The sequence below is a fragment of the Neophocaena asiaeorientalis genome, unplaced genomic scaffold (genome assembly GCF_003031525.2).
Source record: "Neophocaena asiaeorientalis asiaeorientalis breed wild unplaced genomic scaffold, Neophocaena_asiaeorientalis_V1.1 scaffold30, whole genome shotgun sequence".
In the NCBI taxonomy this organism is placed as follows: Eukaryota; Metazoa; Chordata; class Mammalia; order Artiodactyla; family Phocoenidae; genus Neophocaena; species Neophocaena asiaeorientalis.
Window position 1 is genome coordinate 16,011,143 of NW_020174923.1, and position 21,723 is coordinate 16,032,865.

At 38.6% G+C, this 21,723-nt stretch overlaps 1 protein-coding gene across 4 annotated transcripts in view; it reads left to right on the forward strand.

The window, feature by feature from the left end:
• Window positions 1-21,723, forward strand: part of KANSL1 (KAT8 regulatory NSL complex subunit 1) — a 165,173-nt gene that overhangs the window by 104,669 nt on the left and 38,781 nt on the right. For all 4 annotated transcript variants that reach the window (XM_024760517.1, XM_024760516.1, XM_024760515.1 and 1 more), the window contains 4 exons: window positions 3,216-3,357; window positions 10,756-10,857; window positions 19,518-19,630; window positions 20,417-20,612. In XM_024760517.1, coding sequence (XP_024616285.1) covers window positions 3,216-3,357; window positions 10,756-10,857; window positions 19,518-19,630; window positions 20,417-20,612 — 553 coding nt within the window. The remainder of the gene's footprint in view (window positions 1-3,215; window positions 3,358-10,755; window positions 10,858-19,517; window positions 19,631-20,416; window positions 20,613-21,723) is intronic.

The window sequence follows — 21,723 nt, forward strand, 5'->3', positions numbered from 1 at the left end:
GATCTTCCTGGACAGGGGCACGAACCCGTGTCCCCCGCATCGACAGGCAGACTCAACCACTGTGCCACCGGGGAAGCCCTGTTCTCTTTTATTATAATGTATTTCACTCTGTCAGTGGACTATGTTGAACTTCACTTACAGTCACTTAAAATGTTTGTTACTGAGTATGTAGAACCTGATTGGAGATGGGGCTAAGGGCAGTATGACGACTTCTCTCTTGGAATAGAATTTTGTGGAAGCTCATAAAATATTTTGGCTACAGAATATACCAGATGCCAGTTACCCCCTCTAATATTAAAGTTGCCGTTTTCTATCAGACTTTTAGTTTTTAAAGAGCAGTTGAACATTACATTACAGTTAGAGCTAAAATCTAACTTTTCTTTAATTAATTAATTATTTTGGCTGTGTTGGGTCTTCGTTGCTGTGCGCAGGCTTTCTCTAGTTGCGGCGAGCGGGGGCTACTCTGCGTTGTGGTGGGTGGGCTTCTCATTGCATGGCTTCTCTTTTTTGCGGACTATGGGCTCTAGAGCACGTGGGCTTTAGTAGATGCGGTGCGTGGGCTCAGTAGTTGTGGCTCGTGGGCTCTAGAGCACAGGCTCCGTAGTTGTGGCGCATGGGCTTAGTTGCTCAGCAGCATGTGGGATCTTCCCGGACCAGGGCTTGAACCCGTGTCCCCTGCATTGGCAGGCAGATTCTTAACCACTGCTCCACCAGGGAAGCCCCTAAAATCTAACTTCTTTATTTTCCTTCCCAGAGGTAAGGAGCACTCTGATCCTGAATTTGTTGTTTATCAGTTTTATGCATTTACCATTTATGTATTGGTAGCAGTTGTTTTTTTTATATATATATAAATTTATTTATTTTTTGTTTTTTTATTTTTGGCTGCGTTGGATCTTTGTTGCTGTGCACGGGCTTTCTCTAGCTGTGGCGAGTGGGGACTACTCTTCGTTGTGGTGCCCAGGCTTCTCATTTTGGTGGCTTCTCTTGTTGTGGAGCACGGGCTGTAGGCGTGTGGGCTTCAGTAGTTGTGGCTCACAGGCTCAGTAGTTGTGGCTCGAGGGCTCCAGAGCACAGGCTAAGTAGTTGTGGTGCACGGGCTTAGTTCCTCCGCTGCATGTGGGATCTTCCTGGACCAGGGCTCGAACCCGTGTCCCCTGCATTGGCAGGCAGATTCTTTACCACTGCGCCACCAGGGAAGTCCCAATAATTCTTACTATTGTTTTTTGGGTTTTTTTTTAAAGTTTTTATATAGTTTTTCCATTCCACATTCTTGAGATTTAGTCGTGTTGAGACATACAGTAATAATTAAATTGATAAACAATACTCTATTAAATTCCTTTACTACTTGTTTATATCTATAGTAGTACTTTGTTTAGCTTATTATTAGTTTTTATGTTTTTCCATTCAACATTGTCTTCTGAGATATTGTCATGTTGATACAGATAGTTCTGGTTAATATGTTTCTATTGCTGTAGAAAAATCCAGTAAATTATAGTGTATCTATTTCCCTACTTTAGCAAATTAAATTGTAACTAATTTTTAGTTATTACCAACTATTGCAGTGAACCTGTTTCTTCATGCAGATGTGCAGGTTATATTCTCAGAAATAGAATTTCATGATGGCTAGGTATACACATTTCCCACCTAGCCAAGTATTTCCAGATTACTCTTGAAAAGTGGTGGTGCCAGTTTTTATTATTGTTGGAAATGTATGAATTACTGTTTCCCACATCTCACTAACACTTGGTTTTTCCAATCTGGGTTTGAAATGACTTCTTAGTATTTGACCTACTAATATTTTAACCAAAAATCTAACAAGGCCTGGCATATTTTTATTGGCCATTTGGATCTCTCCTATGTGAAATTTCAATTTATTCATCTTTTGTTAGATTATAGTCTTCTTAAACCTCTTTGGTGGAGTTCTGTTATCTATTCTGATGTGTTATTTTTAGTTTTATGTGTTACAGATATCTTTACCAACTAGTAGCTTGCCTTTAACTTTATTAAATCTTTTGCAGTATGTTGAAAATTAGCTAAATTTTTTGTGTGTCTTATTTAAGAAATCCTTCCCTGCCCTGAAGTTCCAAAGATAATCTTATTTAAGTTTGACTTTTCAGATATAGGAATTCCAAAAATAGTGAATTATATCATAAAGAAAGGAAGTAATTTTACTTTTTTCATGTAAAGAACTGGCATCTTAATGCCGTTTATTGAATAATTCAGTCTTTTCCTCATCGCTCTGAATGCCTATCTCTTTTATATATCCAGTTCTAAGTTTGGGAGTTCTGTGTTCTGTCCCACTGGTCTTTTTGTCTTTCTAGACTGCCTTAATCACCATAGCTTTACCCTAAGTCTGTAGTGTGAGTTTTCACCATACTTTCTTTAGAATTTCTCTAGTGGTGTTCCTCCCCTCCACCGTTGTGGATTTTTGGATGTTTGTAAGTTTCCAGTAACAACCCTGTGGTGGGGGGAATTCCCTGGCAGCCCAGTGGTTAGGACTTCACGCTCTCACTGCAGAGGGCCCGGGTTCAGTCCCTGGTTGGGGAACTAAGATCCCATAAGCCGTGCAGCTCAGTCAAACAAACAAAAAACCCTATGGGAGGTTTGATTGGAGCTTATTTGAATTTGTAGGTAGATGTGAAAATTGCCATCTTAAAAAATCTATCTCACCATTTATGTAGGTCTTTTGGTTTTATTATTTTCTCTGCAAAGATCTTTTGTGTATAATATTAGCATTTGTTAGTGTTGTAAATAGTTTTAAAAAATGAGTCTTTTCTACTTGTTGGCACTTGGAAACACTGTTAATTTTGGTATGTTGATCTTTACTCGGCAACTTTGCTGAATTCTTGGTTAGCTTTATAATTTGTGGTGTCTTGGATTTTCTGTGTAGATACGTAATCTTTGTCCTTTATATGTCTTAAAGTAGAAAATATTTCTATCTCCTGAGAAATTAAGGCAATCCAGAAAAACTGCCACAGACAGGATCAGGATACTTACAAGGCAGTTTCAGCTAGTTAATTTGGGAAGTATCTATGTGAAGAGTTTCATCCATGTGTGTCCTGTGACATACATACATAAACATAAATATAGTCTTAAGATTTTCTTGACACTAGAGTGGTCTGTATAAGGGCATTTAGACGTTAAAACCATCCCACTCCCATTTAGTATAAATGTTGCTGCTACTCTTGGATTTCACTCAGTTTATTTCCTTTTAGGAGGCGCAGGTCAGAATGGAGATGGGCTGCAGACCGAGCAGCTATTGTCAGCCGCTGGAACTGGCTTCAGGCTCATGTTTCTGACTTGGAATATCGAATTCGGCAGCAAACAGATATTTACAAACAGATACGTGCTAATAAGGTAAGGGATAAGTGTCTGGTCTTTTTCAGCTCAGCTAAAAACTATCATTATCCCCTTTTCCCCATCCCTCAGTAACTCTTAACTATGTCAGAGAGAATGGTTTAATATGATCTGATACAGCGGTTTAATTTGTTTAAGAGCCTGGTGTTACTTAGCATAATGCAGACAACACTGTTAGAATATAATGTCAGATTAGCTCATGGGTTTAGAACAAAACAGTTTGAATATCTGGGCTAACAGGGAACATTTAAAAAAAGGCACTATTTAATGTAAGCCATTGACCATACCTGCATATTTGTTATATTTATGGAAAAGTGGTGATGACTGTATTTTCATCTTATTTTTTTACTTTAGATGCGTTTCTGTTTTACTGCTAAGCCTCCCTTGCTTTCTTAAGGAAAAATAAAGTTTTTCCTGAAAGATCATTCAGGCAAGATTAGACACTGGTGATTTCATTTTCCTTTGTTCTCCTGCTTGCAGTGGACTGACTCTTAACGATACAGCTTTTATCTTTAACAGTGATACTTGTATAGTTCTTCTTCTGAAAAATGTCCTCTGCTTACTTGGAGTTTGACTGGGGGAAAAAATGTACATGGAAAAGAAATCCATTCAGTAAATAGTTGAGTGACGGCTGTGTACCAGCACTGTTCTCCTTAGTGGGGTCACAGTAAATAAAAATCCACCTTTCTTGGTGCTTATGTTCTTGCAAGGTACTTATTGTGTTAGCTTGATGCAGTGACTTCCCTGACTGAACATGTGGGTCTAGATGAAGCATCTACTGCCCCTAAAAATAAGTGTCACAACGTTTTTGTCCTGCCTTAGTACTGGTCAAAGCCTTAAGAAAATTGCTATGTACCGTGAACTGCGTACATTAAATTAATTAGTAGACCAAGAGTTAAAGGATGACTAATTGACAAGATGAACAAAAGGGTAAGAGTTTGAAGTAAAAGTCCTGCAGCCTCCCTTATATATTATGTAAGCTTTTATTCCAAACATTTCACTGGAGCGTTCTTTGAGCTTCTTCCCCAAATGGGCTTATATGTAATTCTCCAGAAGTTCAGTAGAACATATTATAATTGAGGGCAAAGTCCAGAGGACTTACCTTAAAAAATAATAATAATAATTTGTTCCTTTAGGATAGGGAACACATTAAATCCTAACTTTAAAAATTAGCTAGTGCAAATGAGGAATTAAATCTAAAAATATTCACCAAGGATGGTAAACATTATGCTTAGCTCTTCTTCACAAAGAAAATTAAGTGATATTTGTAGAATAGGAGCTGGAATGTTGATAAAGAGTATCTGGGAGATGACTGGATATGCCTATCCTGAGGAGAAAAACAGTCTTCCTCTGTCATGGACACCTCTCCAGTGTCTGGTACTTTATAGCCAATAGTTAAGAGAGAATTTTCATATTTGAGAACTAGAGTCTCACTATTAGTAACAACTGAGATTATTAGAATGGTAGTCATATTTGTTGCTTTATCTATTTTATATATTGTGTGTTTATGTATGTGTTTATGTTATATTAGTTCCTCATTATAAAACTACTGTATTTCATAGACTCAAAGATGCTGTTGATTGTAAGCTGCACCATTGTTATGTGCCACTAAGAAGTGATTTCAGTTAAACTAAGACATACCATCTGGAACACTGTTGTGTTTTAACTTTCATATTCAGTCAGCCTTTTTAAAAAAGATGCTCCCATGTCTTAAAATGAGAAAGGAAAACAGTGTCTGAACCTTGAGTGTGGACTATATACAGGTACATTCATGTGTGTTATTTAATGCACAAAGCAACAGCTTACAGGCTTGTAAGAAGCAGAGCTAAATTTGAACTCAGGGCTATTTATCTGACCCCAAAGCATTTTCTAACATATTCTGCTGTTGTATCCTTTTCATCATTTCTCTTGAGCATATTTATTGAAATTTCACACCTGGTAAATAAAACTGAGGGGGGAATGCACAGGGACCAAGAGGGTTCTGTTGCTAAAGGAGACTTCTTTCTCTTAACACGCAATCTTCAGCATCTATGTCTAGTACGAAACATTATATTATTTTTTTATCCCTTCTTTTGACTGATCTGTCAGATTGCACAGCACTTGCTAACTAAGGATGGAAATGTTATGGGGAATGAGAGATGGAAGAACAATGAAACTTCTGGATAGAAAAGCTGCTGAATGGGAATAGCAGTGACCTAGAATACGTGTCTTCAGAATTGATGTAAAGTAGTTGAAGTTTCCATCTTCATAGAGTTATAAGGCATTATGGACAGCCATGTCTAGTCTAGGTAGCCCAGGACCATCTTGTGGTGCTGGTTTACAGTGAGGTCACTGATTTATCTTAAGATGGGTAGGAAAGCTTGACCTATTTAGAATGAAGTAGGAAAGTGAGTATGTGAAATTGCATCTTAATTTTGTTTTATGGATGAAGAGGTGGTTTTTTTTTTTTTTCCCTTGTACTTTGACTCCATGTGTTACCTGAAATTGGTAAAGGGAAAGCAGTTGACCCAAGCGTACAACTTAGTTTTTTCTTTTCTTTCCTTTTTGCTTGCTTGCTTTGGCCCTGTTTTATAATCAGGCTTAGCACAGTTTCTTCTACCATTTCTTCCTTTTTCAGTTTTACTTCATTTTGTTTTTTCCTTTTTTAAATGTAGGACAGATTTGTATTTCCAGAGAGGAATAATTTATAAGGATATGTTACGACTTCATGCAACTGTGACCCTTCCCAATTTCTGTAGTCCTGTGTTCTGTAGTGTTTGGTTCTCTAGGCCTGGACAGTCCAGGCATGGTCCTGGTTGTGACTTTAGGAAGTGATAGTGAAGGGTGGGCAGACTCTCCTGGCCTTTTTACCTTGGGCTTAGAGTGCAGTAGCCTTGAGGTTATTGCTGCTTGTGGCTAATGTCACAGCCATGTAATGTTGACCCAGTATAAACCCCGAATGCTAGGGAATCCCAGCTTGGGGTTGCCATGACAAGTGTGGAGTGGAACTTCATGGAGTTTTCTTTGCTAATAATGACCTTTCCTTTCGTGATTATTAGCTATATTTATTAAGTATATTTTAGGAAAATTTAAGTAATCATGTAGACCTCTCCATAAAGCCTTACTTCCATCAGTCTCTTCCTGAAACTCTGCCTCTTTTCTGCTCTCACGTCATCTTCTCTAAACTTCTGTTATAGCACTGTCATTGTCATACTTGGCCTGCCTGCCTGTCTGAGGTTAGATGAAGGTAGTAAGCTTCTTATGAGTGGAATGTATTTTATTTATTTTCTTATTCTTAGGGTTTCACACCACCCAGCATGTGGTAGACACTCAATAAAGGTCACCTGAATGAACAGATTTTAGCCGTTTGTATGCTTTTTATTTGCTCATCTTCCTTTTAGTTGCTTTCATCTTTTTTGGTATGAGGTACAGTATAAAGGATTTAATGGTTGGTTTTGTATGCTACAATGAACGAACAGAGTTTTGGGGGTCAGGGCAAGAATGCATGGGTGAATGGTAGCATATGAATCAGCATAGCACTTGAGTAAATATTTGCAAAAATAGATTTGATTGAAACTAATGCACATTGAAAAGACCTTTCAACAGATTAATAGGAGCTCTAATGTTGCAGAGGCCAGAAACCTTTACTAACTCTGACTACTCTCTTCCCTCACATCCCAAGAAGCATATTTGCATAACTAACTGATTGATTCTTTCTTCAAATATATATATATATATATATATATATATATATATATATACACACACACACAGAAACGCTGTTGGACCGAAGTGGTTGGATTCTGTGTGTGTGTGTGTATATATATATATATATATATATATACACACACACACACAGAATCCAACCACTTCGGTCCAACAGCGGTTCTTTCTGCTCCTCTATTTACTGTCCACTCGTCCACTTGTCAACACAATAGCAAATTGATCCTTTTAAACCATAAGTCAGATCATTGCTCCCTTCTGCTTGAAACTCTCCATTGATTTACCATCTGGACATAAAAGCTGAAAGACAGGGAGTTACAAGGCCCTGCACCCCCACTTACCTCCTCTGCCTTGAGCTTCTGCCTCAGACTCCACTCATTCATTTTCCTTCAGCCATACCAAATTCCTTACAGTTCTTAAAGTTATCCAGCTGGCTCCAACCTTGAAACCGCTGCATTAGCTCTTCCTGCAGATATTCCCAAAGTTTGTTCCCAAGTTTCTTTCCAGTATTTGCTCAGACACCACCTTCTCGGTGCATTTTACCCTGACCGCCTAATAGGAAAGAGTGCCTACTCCCACTTTATTATCCTCTCACTGTCCTTTAGTTTTTTAGCATTTAACACTTTCTAATGTGCAACATAAATTTTACTTACTCATATTGTTGATATTCTGTCTTTGTCCCAGTATTAGAATTGTAAGCACTTTGAGGGATGAGTTTGGATAGGAGTAGGGAGAAGGATATGTCTTTTTTCTTTCCTGTACCCCCAGCACCTAAAAAATGTTTGATGAATGGAGACACAGTGGCTTGATTTGAATGAATGAAAGCCAAAACAAAGATTAGCTGGGTCTAACTAACCCAGCTTTTATCCCTGGTTCTGCCACGGATTGGCCTATTGACATTACCTTCGACCTGCATCCTCCCTGGGTCTATAAAATGATGGGGAATAAATGGTCCCTACTAGGTCTTTTAAAGCTTTCACAGGAGGGTGTCTTTGTAGTCTCTAAGGTGTTTTTTAGAAATTATTTGGTAGTTTAAGGAGAAAAATTTCCCTTTGGAAAATATTGGCTGTTTTATCCTGACTTACCTTCTCACCTAAGAAAAATTGAGGGAGTAACTTTATACCTAATAGTTGGATTTATTTAGGCTCCTAGCTGTAATTAATATAAACTTAATATTTTCTCATTCAAGGGCAAAAAGTTTTAAACATAAAAGCCAAAAAATAATTATTATGCATTTCCTTTCTTGGTGTATAACTCTGCTAGGGAATATGGGAGATTCGAATATATTTGTATTTTGTCTTAAGTCCTCAAGGATCTTACCATTAGTTAACATTTAAACGACAAATTGAGGCAACAATAAATGAAATAAATAATTTGGCCTAAGGTTCTGCTCTGGAAATGAGATTTAAATATACAGAATGTAAGATAAAATCACCATGCTTTAGGAAGTCTGGCAACGTGGATAAAGAAAATAAGGGGCTCAGTTAAACCAGGGACATTTTCTTGGAAGGAGGTGGGACTTGGCTTTGACAAGCTTTTTGAAGCATAACCTTTTGGATAGATAAATGTAAGAGAAGGGCAGAATCAGTATAAACAAAGACATAAGAACAGGTAGTGGGTAGTATTGTAACATTTAGTTGCATTTCTTTACCTACTACTTTGTAATAACCCCCAGCTCTCAACAACAACTTCATATATATTCAGACATTCTCTAGGGGATAATGCGGTTAGTGTAACAATATTTGGAGAAAGTAGTTGGAAATAGATAAATAAGGTAGGGATGGATTATGGACTATGCCAAGATGAGTTTGGGCTAGCTTTATATAGGAGATGGGGAGGTGGTTTAGGCTCTTAAGCAGAGAAGATGTTGAATGCAATATTCTGAGAAGGGAATGTTGTACAAAATAGCTGCTTTTTACAAACAGTTTTTACTTTGAAATGGAAAAGTTTGTGAGGTCTGTTTTATGCTTCTGATTGAAACAAGAAAATATTTTGCAGAAGTTCTTTTAGCCAGGGCTTCCCTGGTGGCTCAGTGGTTGAGAGTCCGCCTGCCGATGCAGGGGACATGGGTTCGTGCCGCGGAGCAGCTGGGCCCGTGAGCCATGGCCGCTGAGCCTGCGCGTCCGGAGCCTGTGCTCCGCAATGGGAGAGGCCCCCACAGTGAAAAAGAAGTTCTTTTATCCAGAGAAACCCCATTTTGAAAGCTAGGGCAAATGTTTCTTGCTTTCTTAATAACCTCTCCCTCTTTCTGCAGAGTCTCTGCTTCATTTTCTACATAGCCTAGGTATAGTCTTATTCCAGAATAGGAAACTTGTTGTTTCTCTTATGGTGGGGAAGGGGGCAGGGAGGTCCTGTTTTTCTTCCCTTTTAAACAGAGGTAAAATTCCATCGTTCCCTCTTAACCACCACTGGACCCCCAATCTCTTATATCTCCTATTTCACGGAGATTTTTGTATTAGAAATAACCCCAGGGACAGGATCATCTAGTTCATGGGCTCACAAGAGCCTATGTCATAATGGCCTAGGGAGCTCAAATTGATAAGTCAAAGTTTTTAGGCCCTGAAATCTGTTGATATATTTTAGGATGTTCTCTGGGGGATTCTGATGCTGAGTCAAGATGATTGAGTCTAGTATTTTTCAGTTTAGAGCTTGCATTAAGACTTACCAGGGAAGCTTTTGAAAAACAGAATACCCAGCTCCCTACCTCAGAGATTCTGAGTAGATTTGATGTTGGACCTTGGCAAGTATAGTTTGATAAGGTTTCCCCCAAGTGATTCTAATACAAAATTTCCATTAAGAGCTTCTTATCAGTCAGATCTCCTTATTTTCTAGACCAGAGAAAGAGAACCAAAGAGCACTTGCATCCCAGTCTTGCTGTTACACAGTGTCATAACTGGATTTTTTTGGTCACTTCTACTTGGCGTTGATGGGAGATTCATGTCTGTGGTTTTTGTTTATTTTTCATAGTAAGCTAACTTCTGTCTTCACCAAGCTGGGCCCATGCTGGCTACGGAGAGGATTTGTGGAGTCATTTAAAATTTCTTTTTACATTTTTTGTTTTCTGGGGTGAATGTAAAATCTGAGCTTGAAATTGTCAAGCAGGAACCTAATCTGGAGTAATGCTTATGCTTGTGAGAAACAGGTGTCTTTGGAACAGTTTTAAGTTTTTGGTTTCTAAGATACCGTAGAGACTGTTCCACCTTTGTTTCACCCGGTGGTTGTGGTTGCTCAGAGATAGTTGGTTTAGCTCATCATTTATAATTGTAGCACTTCTAGTTTGGTCATCCTTAAGCCACATTTTTGATCAAGTTAAGTAGAAAAACTGCATTGCTATTGTTAATATAGTATAGTCTGGTTGGTGATATAGTGTAAAATACCATACTCTGATAAAGATCCCAGATCTGGAAGATGTGAATAAAAGATGCTACAAGCCATGTAGGTCCATACATTCAAGTGGAAGAAAGGGGAAGCTTGGGTTTGAGTCTTAGGCTGTATTCATGGCTACTGCTAGGGCCTTCTGTTGAAATCACTCTTGGAAGAGCAAAGCTGCTGGTGGTATATTTTGTTTCAGAACCATAGGATAAAGGAAAAGGCCTCTGGTAAACCAGACCCACCCTGCCCCTAACTCTTGATATTAACTACTAAATTAAATTTGTAACTTACACCACTTAAGCTGTTTTTCTCTCTGTCCTGCAGGGGTTGATAGTTCTTGGAGAGGCGCCTCCCCCAGAGCACACCACAGACTTATTTCTTCCACTTAGTTCTGAGGTGAAGACAGATCATGGGAATGATAAATTGGTAAGTATAAAAGACAGAAAAGGGAAAATGAGTGAGAATTTGGGGTGTAGCTTCAGCACAGTTTATTCTCTATAATAAGGATCCTTGCATTGGCTGAATGAAGGGGTTGTATCCCCTTTTATCACCTCTGGCATTTTAAGCTCTGAATTCCCGAATAGGGCACCACAAGGCCCCTCGAGCAGTTGTGTAGCTGACTTTAAAATTTAAAAGCAGCTTCTAACTCTCAAGACAGCACAGCCAGAGCAAGTGTGACATTATGGAATATTCCTGGGAATTAGGAGACCATGTGGCTCTGATAACTTTGATAAGTAAGGTAACCTTTCTGGGCCACTATAAAATGGAAAGGTTTAACTCACAAAGATGTTGAAAATGCTGTTTGAGTTACCCCCTTTAATTCTGTAATGAGGATAAAGCTGTCGTTTTTTGTAATCTTCTGTTTCCTTAGAGCCTAGCTCAAATCTCTCTTCATAATTCCTTCCTTTTTCCTATTTCTCTGAACACCAAGATTAATTTCTTTTCTTTCTGAATTCCAAGACCACTTTTAATTTATTTCTTTCATATTTTTACTTTTCTCAAAAGGTCACGGGCTTTTATGAGTATTAACATTTCTTGTTTTAAGTAATTTGATCTAAGGAAAACTCCTAGATTTGTGTATGAATGAAATTTGATTTTAGACTTAACACAAAAGTTGCAAAAGCAGTACACAGGAGTCCCCACATATCCTTCCCCCCCGCTTCCCCTAGCGTTAACAGCTTGAATAACCATTGTTCAGTGTCAAAACTAGGAATTAACATTGATACAGACTACAGATTTTATTCCAGTTTCACTTATATTCTCATTTATGCCGCCTTTTTTGGGTCCAGATTTCCACATTCCATATAGTTGTCATATCTCTTTTTTTTTTTTTTTTGCGGTAAGCAGGCCTCTCACTGTTGTGGCCTCCCCCGTTGCGGAGCACAGGCTCCGGACGCGCAGGCTCAGTGGCCATGGCTCACAGGCCCAGCCGCTTTGCGGCACGTGGGATCTTCCCGGACCGGGGCACGAACCCGTGTCCCCTGCATCGGCAGGCGGCCTCTCAACCACTGCACCACCAGGGAAGCCCCGTCATATCTCTTTAAAGTCTCTTCCAGTGTGTGAGAGCACCTCAGTTTTGTCTTTCATGACCTTGACACAAGAGTATTGGTAAGTTATTATGTGTAATGTTCCTCAGAAGGGAGTTGCCAGGTGTTTTTTCGTTAAAGGTTATGCATTTTTTGCAGTAATTCCACAGAAGTGGTACTGTGCCCTTCTCAGTATACCATATTAGGGGTACAAGATGATGGTGATAGCTTTTTCACTTGGTTAGTGTGATGCCTGCCAGGTTTCTCCACTGTAAAGTTAGTATTTTTCCCTTTGTAATGAATGACTATCTCATGGGGGGATACTATGCATTTTTCGGTTGCTCATTATACTTTTATTTCTTTTATTTTTATTTTTTTTACATCTTTATTGGAGTATAATTGCTTTACAATGGTGTGTTAGTTTCTGCTTTATAACAGTGAATCAGTTATACATACACATATGTTCCCATATCTGTTCCTTCTTGCGTCTCCCCCCCTCCCCCCCTCCCTATCCCACCCCTCCAGGCGGTCACAAAGCACTGAGCTGATCTCCCTCTGCTATGCGGCTGCTTCCCACTAGCTATCTACCTTGCGTTTGGTAGTGTATATATGTCCAGCTCATTATACTTTAATCCACAGTTTTATCATCTACTGGTGGATTTTTCCTGCAAAATTACTGCAGTAATTATTGCTGTGGTGTTTACTAAATGGTGATTTTCTGTTTTCTACATTTGTTCATTGGAATTCTGTTAGGAAGAGCTGTCTTTTCTCCCTCATTTATTTCGTCCATCAGTTAGTTACTTATTTCAGGATGGTTTTATGGATGTTAATTTTACGTTATGGATTATAATCTACTATTAGTAGTTATTCAGTTGCAGTTGTCTGAACTTTTGGCATTGGGACCTTTCAGATTGGCGTCTGTGTCTTTTCAACATGCTCCCCCCCCACCTTGTGTTTTGAACACTCACTTTCTGGCACCCCACAATGTTCCAGGCTCATCTTGTATTTTACCTGTTCCAGCCCTGCTTCTTTTTATTGGAGAACAGGGTTTTGAAACCAAGATCTGGGTACTAGTTGTGCTCATTGCTACTTGGTGTCATTGCTTCTATCTAGGACTTCTCAACAAAGCTAGTAAATATATATATGTATGCTGCTACGTGCATACACATACATGTATTTTGTTATCTACCCATCTGTATATACACTAAAAACCATGAGTTTATACTAGTACCAGTCTAACACCACAGCCTTCCTCCTTCCTTATTGATACTTATTTGTTCAATCCTAGTACCAAATAGAGTAGTTTCATAATTGCCAGCTCATACTCCTGTGAGAAATATCTTTACTAACCAGAGTACAATATTGTATACAGTATGTTAGCACTATAATAAACCGTCAAAATGCTATTTCCCCGAAGTTGTTCTTAGGTTAGTTCACCTTTCAGTGTGACTGTGCAATTATTTTGTAATACAGTTACGTTCTTTTGTTACTATAGTATTCCACTTCTTGTTGCCCACACACACAGTAGTTGATATTTATTATTTTTTGAGTATGCAAAACATTACTACTGTGCTAAGAATTAAAGCTGTACAAAAGGCTGTAGCCCTGTTCCTATTTCCACCTTCTTTCCATTGTGTTCCCACCTCCTGTAGGTAGCCAGTTTTATTAGTTTTTGCATTATCCTTCCTTTCCATAGATTTGAAATTGAGGAGGTTTTTTGTTTGTTTTAGCAAAAACATTGCTTCTGTGGCTTTTGACAAATGACGTCATTATTTGTGTTTGCTTTTATTTGCAAAATAAGCCTCACTTTTTAAAATATTTTTGGTCTGCATTGGGTCTTCGTTGCTGCGTATGGACTTCTCATTGCAGCGGCTTCTCTTGTTGGAGAACACGGGCTTCAGTAGTTGTGGTGTGCAGGCTCTAGGGCACGCGGGCTTCAGTAGTTGTGGCGCACAGGCTTAATTGCTCCGTGGCGTGTAGGATCTTCCTGGATCAGGGATCGAACCCATGTCCCCTGCATTGGCAGGCGGATTCTTAACCACTGCACCACCAGGGAAGGCCCAAGCCTCATTCTTTTACCTTTCCTTGCTTTGTGGAATTGATGGAGTTAACAAGTGAACTATTAAGTGAAGGACTAATGCTTTCCCAGAAGTAAAGCATACAAAAATGTAAGCTATTGCTTTTTCTTTTTAAACATTCAAGGTATAATCTTCCTACCATTGGTTACATGGGAACAGTGTTCTTTTCCTTGAAGTTTTGCAGTCATCAGGGACAGTGAATGGTGCATTGGCCCCCGTGAGGGGTTTGAGATAGAGAGTAGAGGGTTAGGTACTGGCTGGAGAACGTTTGATCCACAGTATTAAAAAACACTGACTGACCAGTTAGGACTTTTAAAATAAATTGGGCTCTGGATAAATAAGTTGAACAGTAAGAATTTATAAGGCTGTTTTTGCAATTACTGTATTTCTCTAGATTCTAGAGAAAGATTTTCAACAGTGTTGGTAAATACAGATCTTAGGTTTAGTAGTCTCTGGACTTGTAACAACATTATGCTGGTTGCATTTTTAGAAACGAATAATTCAAAGTTTTGTTTTTAACTTTCTTTTTTTTAATTGGAGTATAATTGCTTTACAGTGTTGTGTTAGTTTCTGCTGTATAGTGAAGTGAATCAGCTATATGTATATATATATCCCCTCTCTCTTGGACCTCCCTCCCCCTGCCATCCCACCCATATAGGTCATCACAGAGCACCGAGCTGGAGCTGAGCTCCCTGTGCTATACAGCAGGTTCCCACTAGCTGTCTGTTTTACCCATGGTAGCGTATTTATGTCAAACGTAATCTCCCAAAGTTGTTTTAATATAATTATAGATTTTTTTTTTTTTTTTTTTTTTTTTTTTTCAATCGGCAGGCGGACTCTCAACCACCACGCCACCAGGGAAGCCCTATAGATTATATTTTGACCTCAATATAGAGACATAGGAAAGTGAGGCACATAGTCCCATTTTACATATGCAGAAATTGAAGCCTAGGTAAGTAACTTGGTGGAAGTGGAATTTTCAGAAAGTTCCACTTCCACTCTAGCACAGTTTCTTGGCCGTGGTGCTAGTTCATGGAAATGACTGTTATATTCTTTATGGGCCAGCAATATTTTGGTAATTTTAAGCAGGACTATGCTGGGTATCATTGAGATGGAGAGCATTTTGACCCAGAAATGAAGGTTGAATTCCTTGCATTCAGTTAGCCTTTTTCTTTCCATTTTGATAATGTTTGTCAGAAAGGTAATAACTAACCAAAACAGAACTGTTAAATTTTCTAGACAAACAAATATGGTGCATCTAAGGAAAATGGTATTTCAAACAGTTACAGCATGGCGTTACTTGAATGACTAAAGTAAAGATACATACACACATATCTTGCATACACACCTAGAGATTTATTTTATTACGTGTTTTTAAGTTGTGTGCCTTTTGATTTTTACCCCTTTACTTTCTCTACTTTTTAGTAAAACAAATTCAGTGAACATGGGTTCTCAGACCCCAGAAAAATCTCCCCCCACACACAAATAAACCTTAATTTAATCTAGTTTTTCTTTAAGGGCTTTTTGTCACACTTAATTGTTGTGGCCAAGAAGGTGGAGTAATGAATCAAACAGATACCTACTTTATAAGAATAACAAATAGAATCTCACTGCTGTGTTATTCCATACATCTGACCCTTTCAGCCAAGGAAAAAAATCACTTCAGTAACCCTGCTTGCTACCTTTAACTCTTAAAATTTCCCCAAAAGGTAATCCCTGGGGCTCTGCTTTAGAAAAAGGAGGGATTACAGAAGCACTCTACCTACCACTTCACTTCAGCTTTTCTGTACTTTTCTGGCTGTGGGATGCATGTACCCTCAGAGTGTATCTGAACACCACATAAAACTCAAGAGAAGCTCTGTAACAACTCCTATTTACAGTTTCCCATTGGATGGCAAATATCTGAGTCATGCTTTAGTTTCCTGAAAATATTAATGATGTAAACCACTGCAGTAATAACAGTCGGGCTTAAATTAGTGTGTGGATTTAATATTTGTGAAGTGTTTGTTAATGTTTCTCTACCCTGTCTTTGCAGCTTTTTGGACTGCAAGATAAGGAGTGTTCACTTTTTCTTAAAGCAATGTGAATGCATTTAAGAAACTCTAAGTAAAATCACATGTGTTTGTGAGGTGTGTTTTTCTTTTTCTAGACAAAACACTGTTAGAGGATTGGGGTTAATATTTTAAGCTCTTTGAATTTGAGAATGAATGATGAACCTAATTGCCCCAGTGCCCTGCTTTAGATCTCAGGGTGATTACATGTAGGATATCCCAAGGTTTCTAAGCAGATCCTTCTAAATATTCAGTGCCTCCTTGTATGGTTGGGATTGGAATTCAAGCACGTTTCCTCTCTGACATTGATGCTCTTAATTGCTGTGTGCTTCTGTATCCTTGACAAGCATTTCTGTGCTTAAATAACCTTTTGCCTGTTGACTTCTATTTTAATTTTGGGGCTGAATTACCCCCAGGAAAGTTCCAAGTTCCTCTAAGAAAAATAATAAAATACACATTGAAGATTAATGGCCTTTAAATATACTTATATATCTGTAGGCATGAAAAACAAGGATAGATTATTAGCCAAGAAAAGTAAACTTGTTTTGAAATGAGATTTTGTTAAAGAATGGCAACAGTTTGTCTTGACAGATATCCTGGTGGTTAGTTCTCCATAATCCCTAGAAAATAAATCTTAATCAAATGAGAGTCAACCTATTGCTTAAACGTAGCACCTTGTAAAACGTGTAGATATATAAACCAGATCTGTGTCATAATTTAATGCTAAAAGCTATTGTTTTAAGTGAATATAAAGTTGACAGAAGTTCTTCAGATCAACACCAAAAAGTTCATAGTCACAGCGTTTTCATGTTGAAAGGAAACTTTTTCATTCAAACCAGAACTTCAGAAATCTAGGAAAGCTGTAACATGGCTGGAGTCACACATCTCCTAGTTAACAGCAACCTGAATCTTAAATCTTTTTGTCCTTTGTCATACCATAATATTTGTTTGGGCTTTTTGAGGTGTTCCTGAATGGTAAATCCTCACTAGCATTCAGGAGGGTATTGGGTTTATCTGGGGTTTTTTTTTAATGTTAAAAATATTATCTAAATGTAAAGAAAACTTCGAATAGTCCTATTCTGCCTCATTTTTAAAAAATTTTATTTGTTTATTTCCTTTTGGCTGCACTGGGTCATTGTTGCTGCATGTGGGCTTTCTCTAGTTGCGGCGAGCAGGGACTACTCTTCGTTGCGGTGCTCAGGCTTCTCATTGAGGTGGCTTCTGTTGTTGTGGAGCACGGGCTCTAGGCGCGCGGGTTTCAGTAGTTGTGGCACATGGGATCAGTAGTTGTGGCTCCCAGGCTCTAGAGCGTGGGCTCAGTAGTTGTGGTGCATGGGCTTTGTTGCTCCGCGGCATGTGGCATCTTCCCAGACCAGGGCTCGAACCCGTGTCCCCTGCATTGGCAGGCAGATTCTTAACCACTGCGCCACCAGTGAAGTCTCTATTCTGCCTCTTTAACACTATTTTTACCTTGTCATTATCTGTGTACATATATTTTTAGTCACCACAATTATATTAAAAATATTTTGAATTTAGCCCCTTTCCAAAATCATTTCTACCTATTATTTTCTATATTTAAATATTCCTCTGGGTAAAGGAAGAGGAAATTTCCTTTATGATTATCTTCAATATTCTGATTTGGTGAACCACATTTTATAACTATGCCTCAAGTGTTGAGCATTTAGGTTATTGATCCATATCATTGCAGTGACTAGCTTTGTGTGTAAGATTTGGGGGTATGTTTTGTTGAGTTATTTCTTTAAGATAGATTTTAAGGATGAGTAAAATACTTTGTCAGAAGACATGAACATCCTTATAACTCTTACACATTACTTTCCATGAGGAAATCAGTGTGGCTTTTAAGGCAATGAGTACATGAGCCAAATTTACCATAATTTTGGTGTTGTTGACTAATATAATTGTTCAAGATATACCAGTAAATGTACAGGGTATCTAACAAGGAAGACAGAACACTTTCCCAGTGTTTACTCATTGTAATTTACTCATGTGTCTTGTCTATCCTGATCTAACTTTTTGGATAATTTGTATTAAATTTTAAAAATTAGCTTCCCAATGTATTGTCCTTTCTTGAGGCTGTTCTCAGGTCTTCAGATCCTTTGGTGTTTTCTCCTTGGGGGTAAAAAGATCAAAAGAGAAATATAACAATACTGATAAATAGAATTTCAGCCTCAAAATATTGGCTTTGACATGTACTGGTAGCAGTTACAGGAAGGGGGATGTCAAAACACCCCAAAGTCAGTTTGAGTGTAAGGCGGAGACAGAGACCACAGCCATTCTGTGGTATTCCAACAACTCCCAGAGCCGAGGGATAACTGAGCTGTGGCTTTATTGCCAGTACCTCAGACACTCCATGTGATTGACATCTCATGGCTGCCCCTACCCCTTTTAGCCTAGTAAATATATAATTTCTTTTGAAATAGTGAAATTCCAACTCTTCCACATTTTTTTCCTACCTCCCTTTTTTCATTTTATATTATAAGCATATACAATTGACTCTTGAACAACATGGGATTTAATCCACGTATAATGTATAGTCAGCCCTCCCTATCCACAGTTCCTCCACATCTGCAGATTCAACCAACCACAGACTGTGTAGTACTTTAGTGTTTACTATTGAAACATATCCACGTATAAATGGATCCCTGCACTTCAAATCCAAAAGTTGTTTGAGGGTCAACTGTATTTGTATAGTCCAAAGTTACTACCTGATAGCATTAGGTAATTATTAGTTATTCATTGTCATTTTATTAATTGTTTCTATTTCTTTTATCACAGGGGTGAAATATATATAGAGAGAGAGTGAGAAAGTGAGAGAGAGTATGGTTTTCTGGAAACAAGCTTCCAGCATACACTGCGAAGTTAAGCAGATATTAACTACATTTAAATTTCCTCTTAGTTGTCTTCCTACTGAACTTATGTACCCTTGACCCTTAGGTTGAAAACTTGACTCTTGGTACTATATAATTGTTTTGCTGTGCTTCTGTTCCATGGAGTCATTAGGTCATTTCCCTGTCAGTAGGCACTTTACTACTTTTGGTCTGTTAAATATCTTAATTCCTAACCCTTCCCTCCAAAGCAAATTCTCCAAATTTTGCCAAAGCAAAATCTCGAAAGCTGATTCTCTTAATTATTTTCTTTTTTCCTCAATCATACGAGTGATTTTGGTTTTTTGGGTTTTTTTGGTTTTGGTTTTTTTAAGGCCAAAAAATGCATTTATTTGGGATTTGTGAGGACTGCAGCCCAGGAAACACAAATCCAAGAAACACTTAAATGTGTTCCATAAATGAGGTTTTTTTCAAGTTGGTCATCAGAAATTTTAGGTGTTTCATTAAAATGAAATGGTGCTGCTTTTCAGGCTGGTGCTGTTGGCTAAATGTTGATAATACATTTTCATTTTTCTTCTCATTAAGATTGAGTCTGTTTCTCAACCACTGGAAAACCATGGTGCCTCTGGTCATCCTTCAGAGTCATTGTCTACTAAATCATGTGGAGCATTGAGACCTGTCAATGGAGTTATTAATACGTAAGTTTTATCTCTTCTGCATACTTCTTATACTCAGCAGGCTTGTTAAAGATGGGTTTGAGGCTCTTAGTTATCCCTAGCCAGAAGTAACCCTGGTTTAAAGAAGCAGAAACCTTATCACTTCATAATATTGTGCATGCCTCCTACTGTAGCAAGTATATTTTAAGTAGCCTCCTAATGTATTTTCCTGTTACTTACTGCAGCCTAAAATCGACTCAGCATGGAGAAAAATTAAAGTCCTAAAGTTACTATGAATCGTTGTGATTGGTCCTGTCTTGGTAGAATTCCTCAGAAATATTTACATAAAATCCTCTGCAGTAGAACAGATTAGATCCCTGAAGGCTGTAAATCTGTATTTATAAAAGATCGAGGAATCCTTCTGCAAGTGGACAATGAGTACACATCCCTAATAGGCAAGTTTCATAGGAGAACTGATTCTCAACATATGTTAAAAATATTCTTACCAGTTGCAATTTTCTAGACTTTTAAGAATTCATGTTTTTGTTGTAGAAGAGAACTTAATCACTAGAACCTGAGTTCACTTATTGACTTTTGCATTTTTCAGACATGGTAGAGTAACATCCACCAAGAGCACCTTAAAAATAAGCACAGATACTGCATAGCCACTTAGATTAACAGACATCAGCATCAAGAGGTGACCTCTGTGTGCTCTAGAACACGTTTGTGCCTGTGAACATTTGCAAGTAGAGGTGGTTGAACAAGTATTAAAGGCTTTGTTTCCTTATGTCTTATGAGAAGTGAATATTCTTCCTTCCCCTTGTGTAGTCTTCAGCCTGTCTTGGCAGACCACATACCAGGTGACAACTCTGATGCTGAGGAACAATTGCATAAAAAGCAAAGACTGAATCTAGTTTCTTCATCAACTGATGGCACCTGTGTGGCAGCCCGAACACGTCCTGTGCTGAGCTGTAAGAAACGGAGGCTTGTTCGACCCAACAGCATCGTGCCTCTTTCCAAGAAGGTCAGTACCGGTGAGACTTGGTCACTGTTAAACAGTGAGCCAGATGCTCAGATAGAGGTGCTAGTTTCTTGCCAGCTTTGGTTCTTTTAACCAGTGTTTTCCAAACTTGGCTAACCACCAAGGCTTCCTGCAGAGCTTTAAAAAATACTAGGTTCCTGAGCCCTGTTTCCTAGAGATTCTGGTTTCGTTGCTCTGGAGTTGGGCCTGGGAATCTTGTTTTCAGAAAACAAAAAGCTCCTAGGTGACTCTTCAGCCAGGTTTGGAAACCATTGGCTTGAGATTTTAATAGAAATGGGAGAGAGGAAGTTGGAAGTTCTGCCGTCAACACTTTGAAGGAGAGCAGTGTGTCTTCTCACTTATACTGTTATCGCTGAAAATGGCAATGTGGAATGCTTTCCTTTTAAATAAGAATCTCCATTAAAATTTCTAAGTTGATGATACTAAACGAATGTTTGTCTTCACAGACAAAATGGAGATTATTTTATAACTATAGGAAACTTGATTGCTGACTCTTCAAATAGCAGGGTTGGATTTAGTTCAAAACCAACGAAATAGTACTCCAGTGAAAATAATACCATGCAGTGATTAAGAGCATTAACTTTGAAGAGGAGAGACTTGGGTTTGAATCATGGCACTGCCACTTAGTAGTTTGTGTTTGGGGCATGTTAACACCCCACCCCACCCCACCCCACCCCACACTGCCTCAGAGATCTCATAGGGTTGTTTCAGGATTAACTGAAATGTATATAATTTGCTTATTGGGGTATCTGGCTGCTAAGTTACTAGTACAAGATGACCCTTGCTGTTTACACTTTTTATTAATTCATTCACTCATTCAACAGATCTTTTTTTGAGTTCCTGCAATAAGCTAGATCTGTTCTATGCACTGAGAATACAACACTAAACAAAACAGACAAAAATTCTTACCCTCATGAAATAATCTAATGGGTAGAGACAGAAAATAAAGCAATAAAATGAAGTATATAGGGGCTTCCCTGGTGGCGCAGTGGTTGAGAGTCCGCCTGCTGATGCAGGGGACACGGGGTCGTGCCCCGGTCCGGGAAGATCCCACATGCCGCGGAGTGGCTGGGCCCGTGAGCCATGGCCTCTG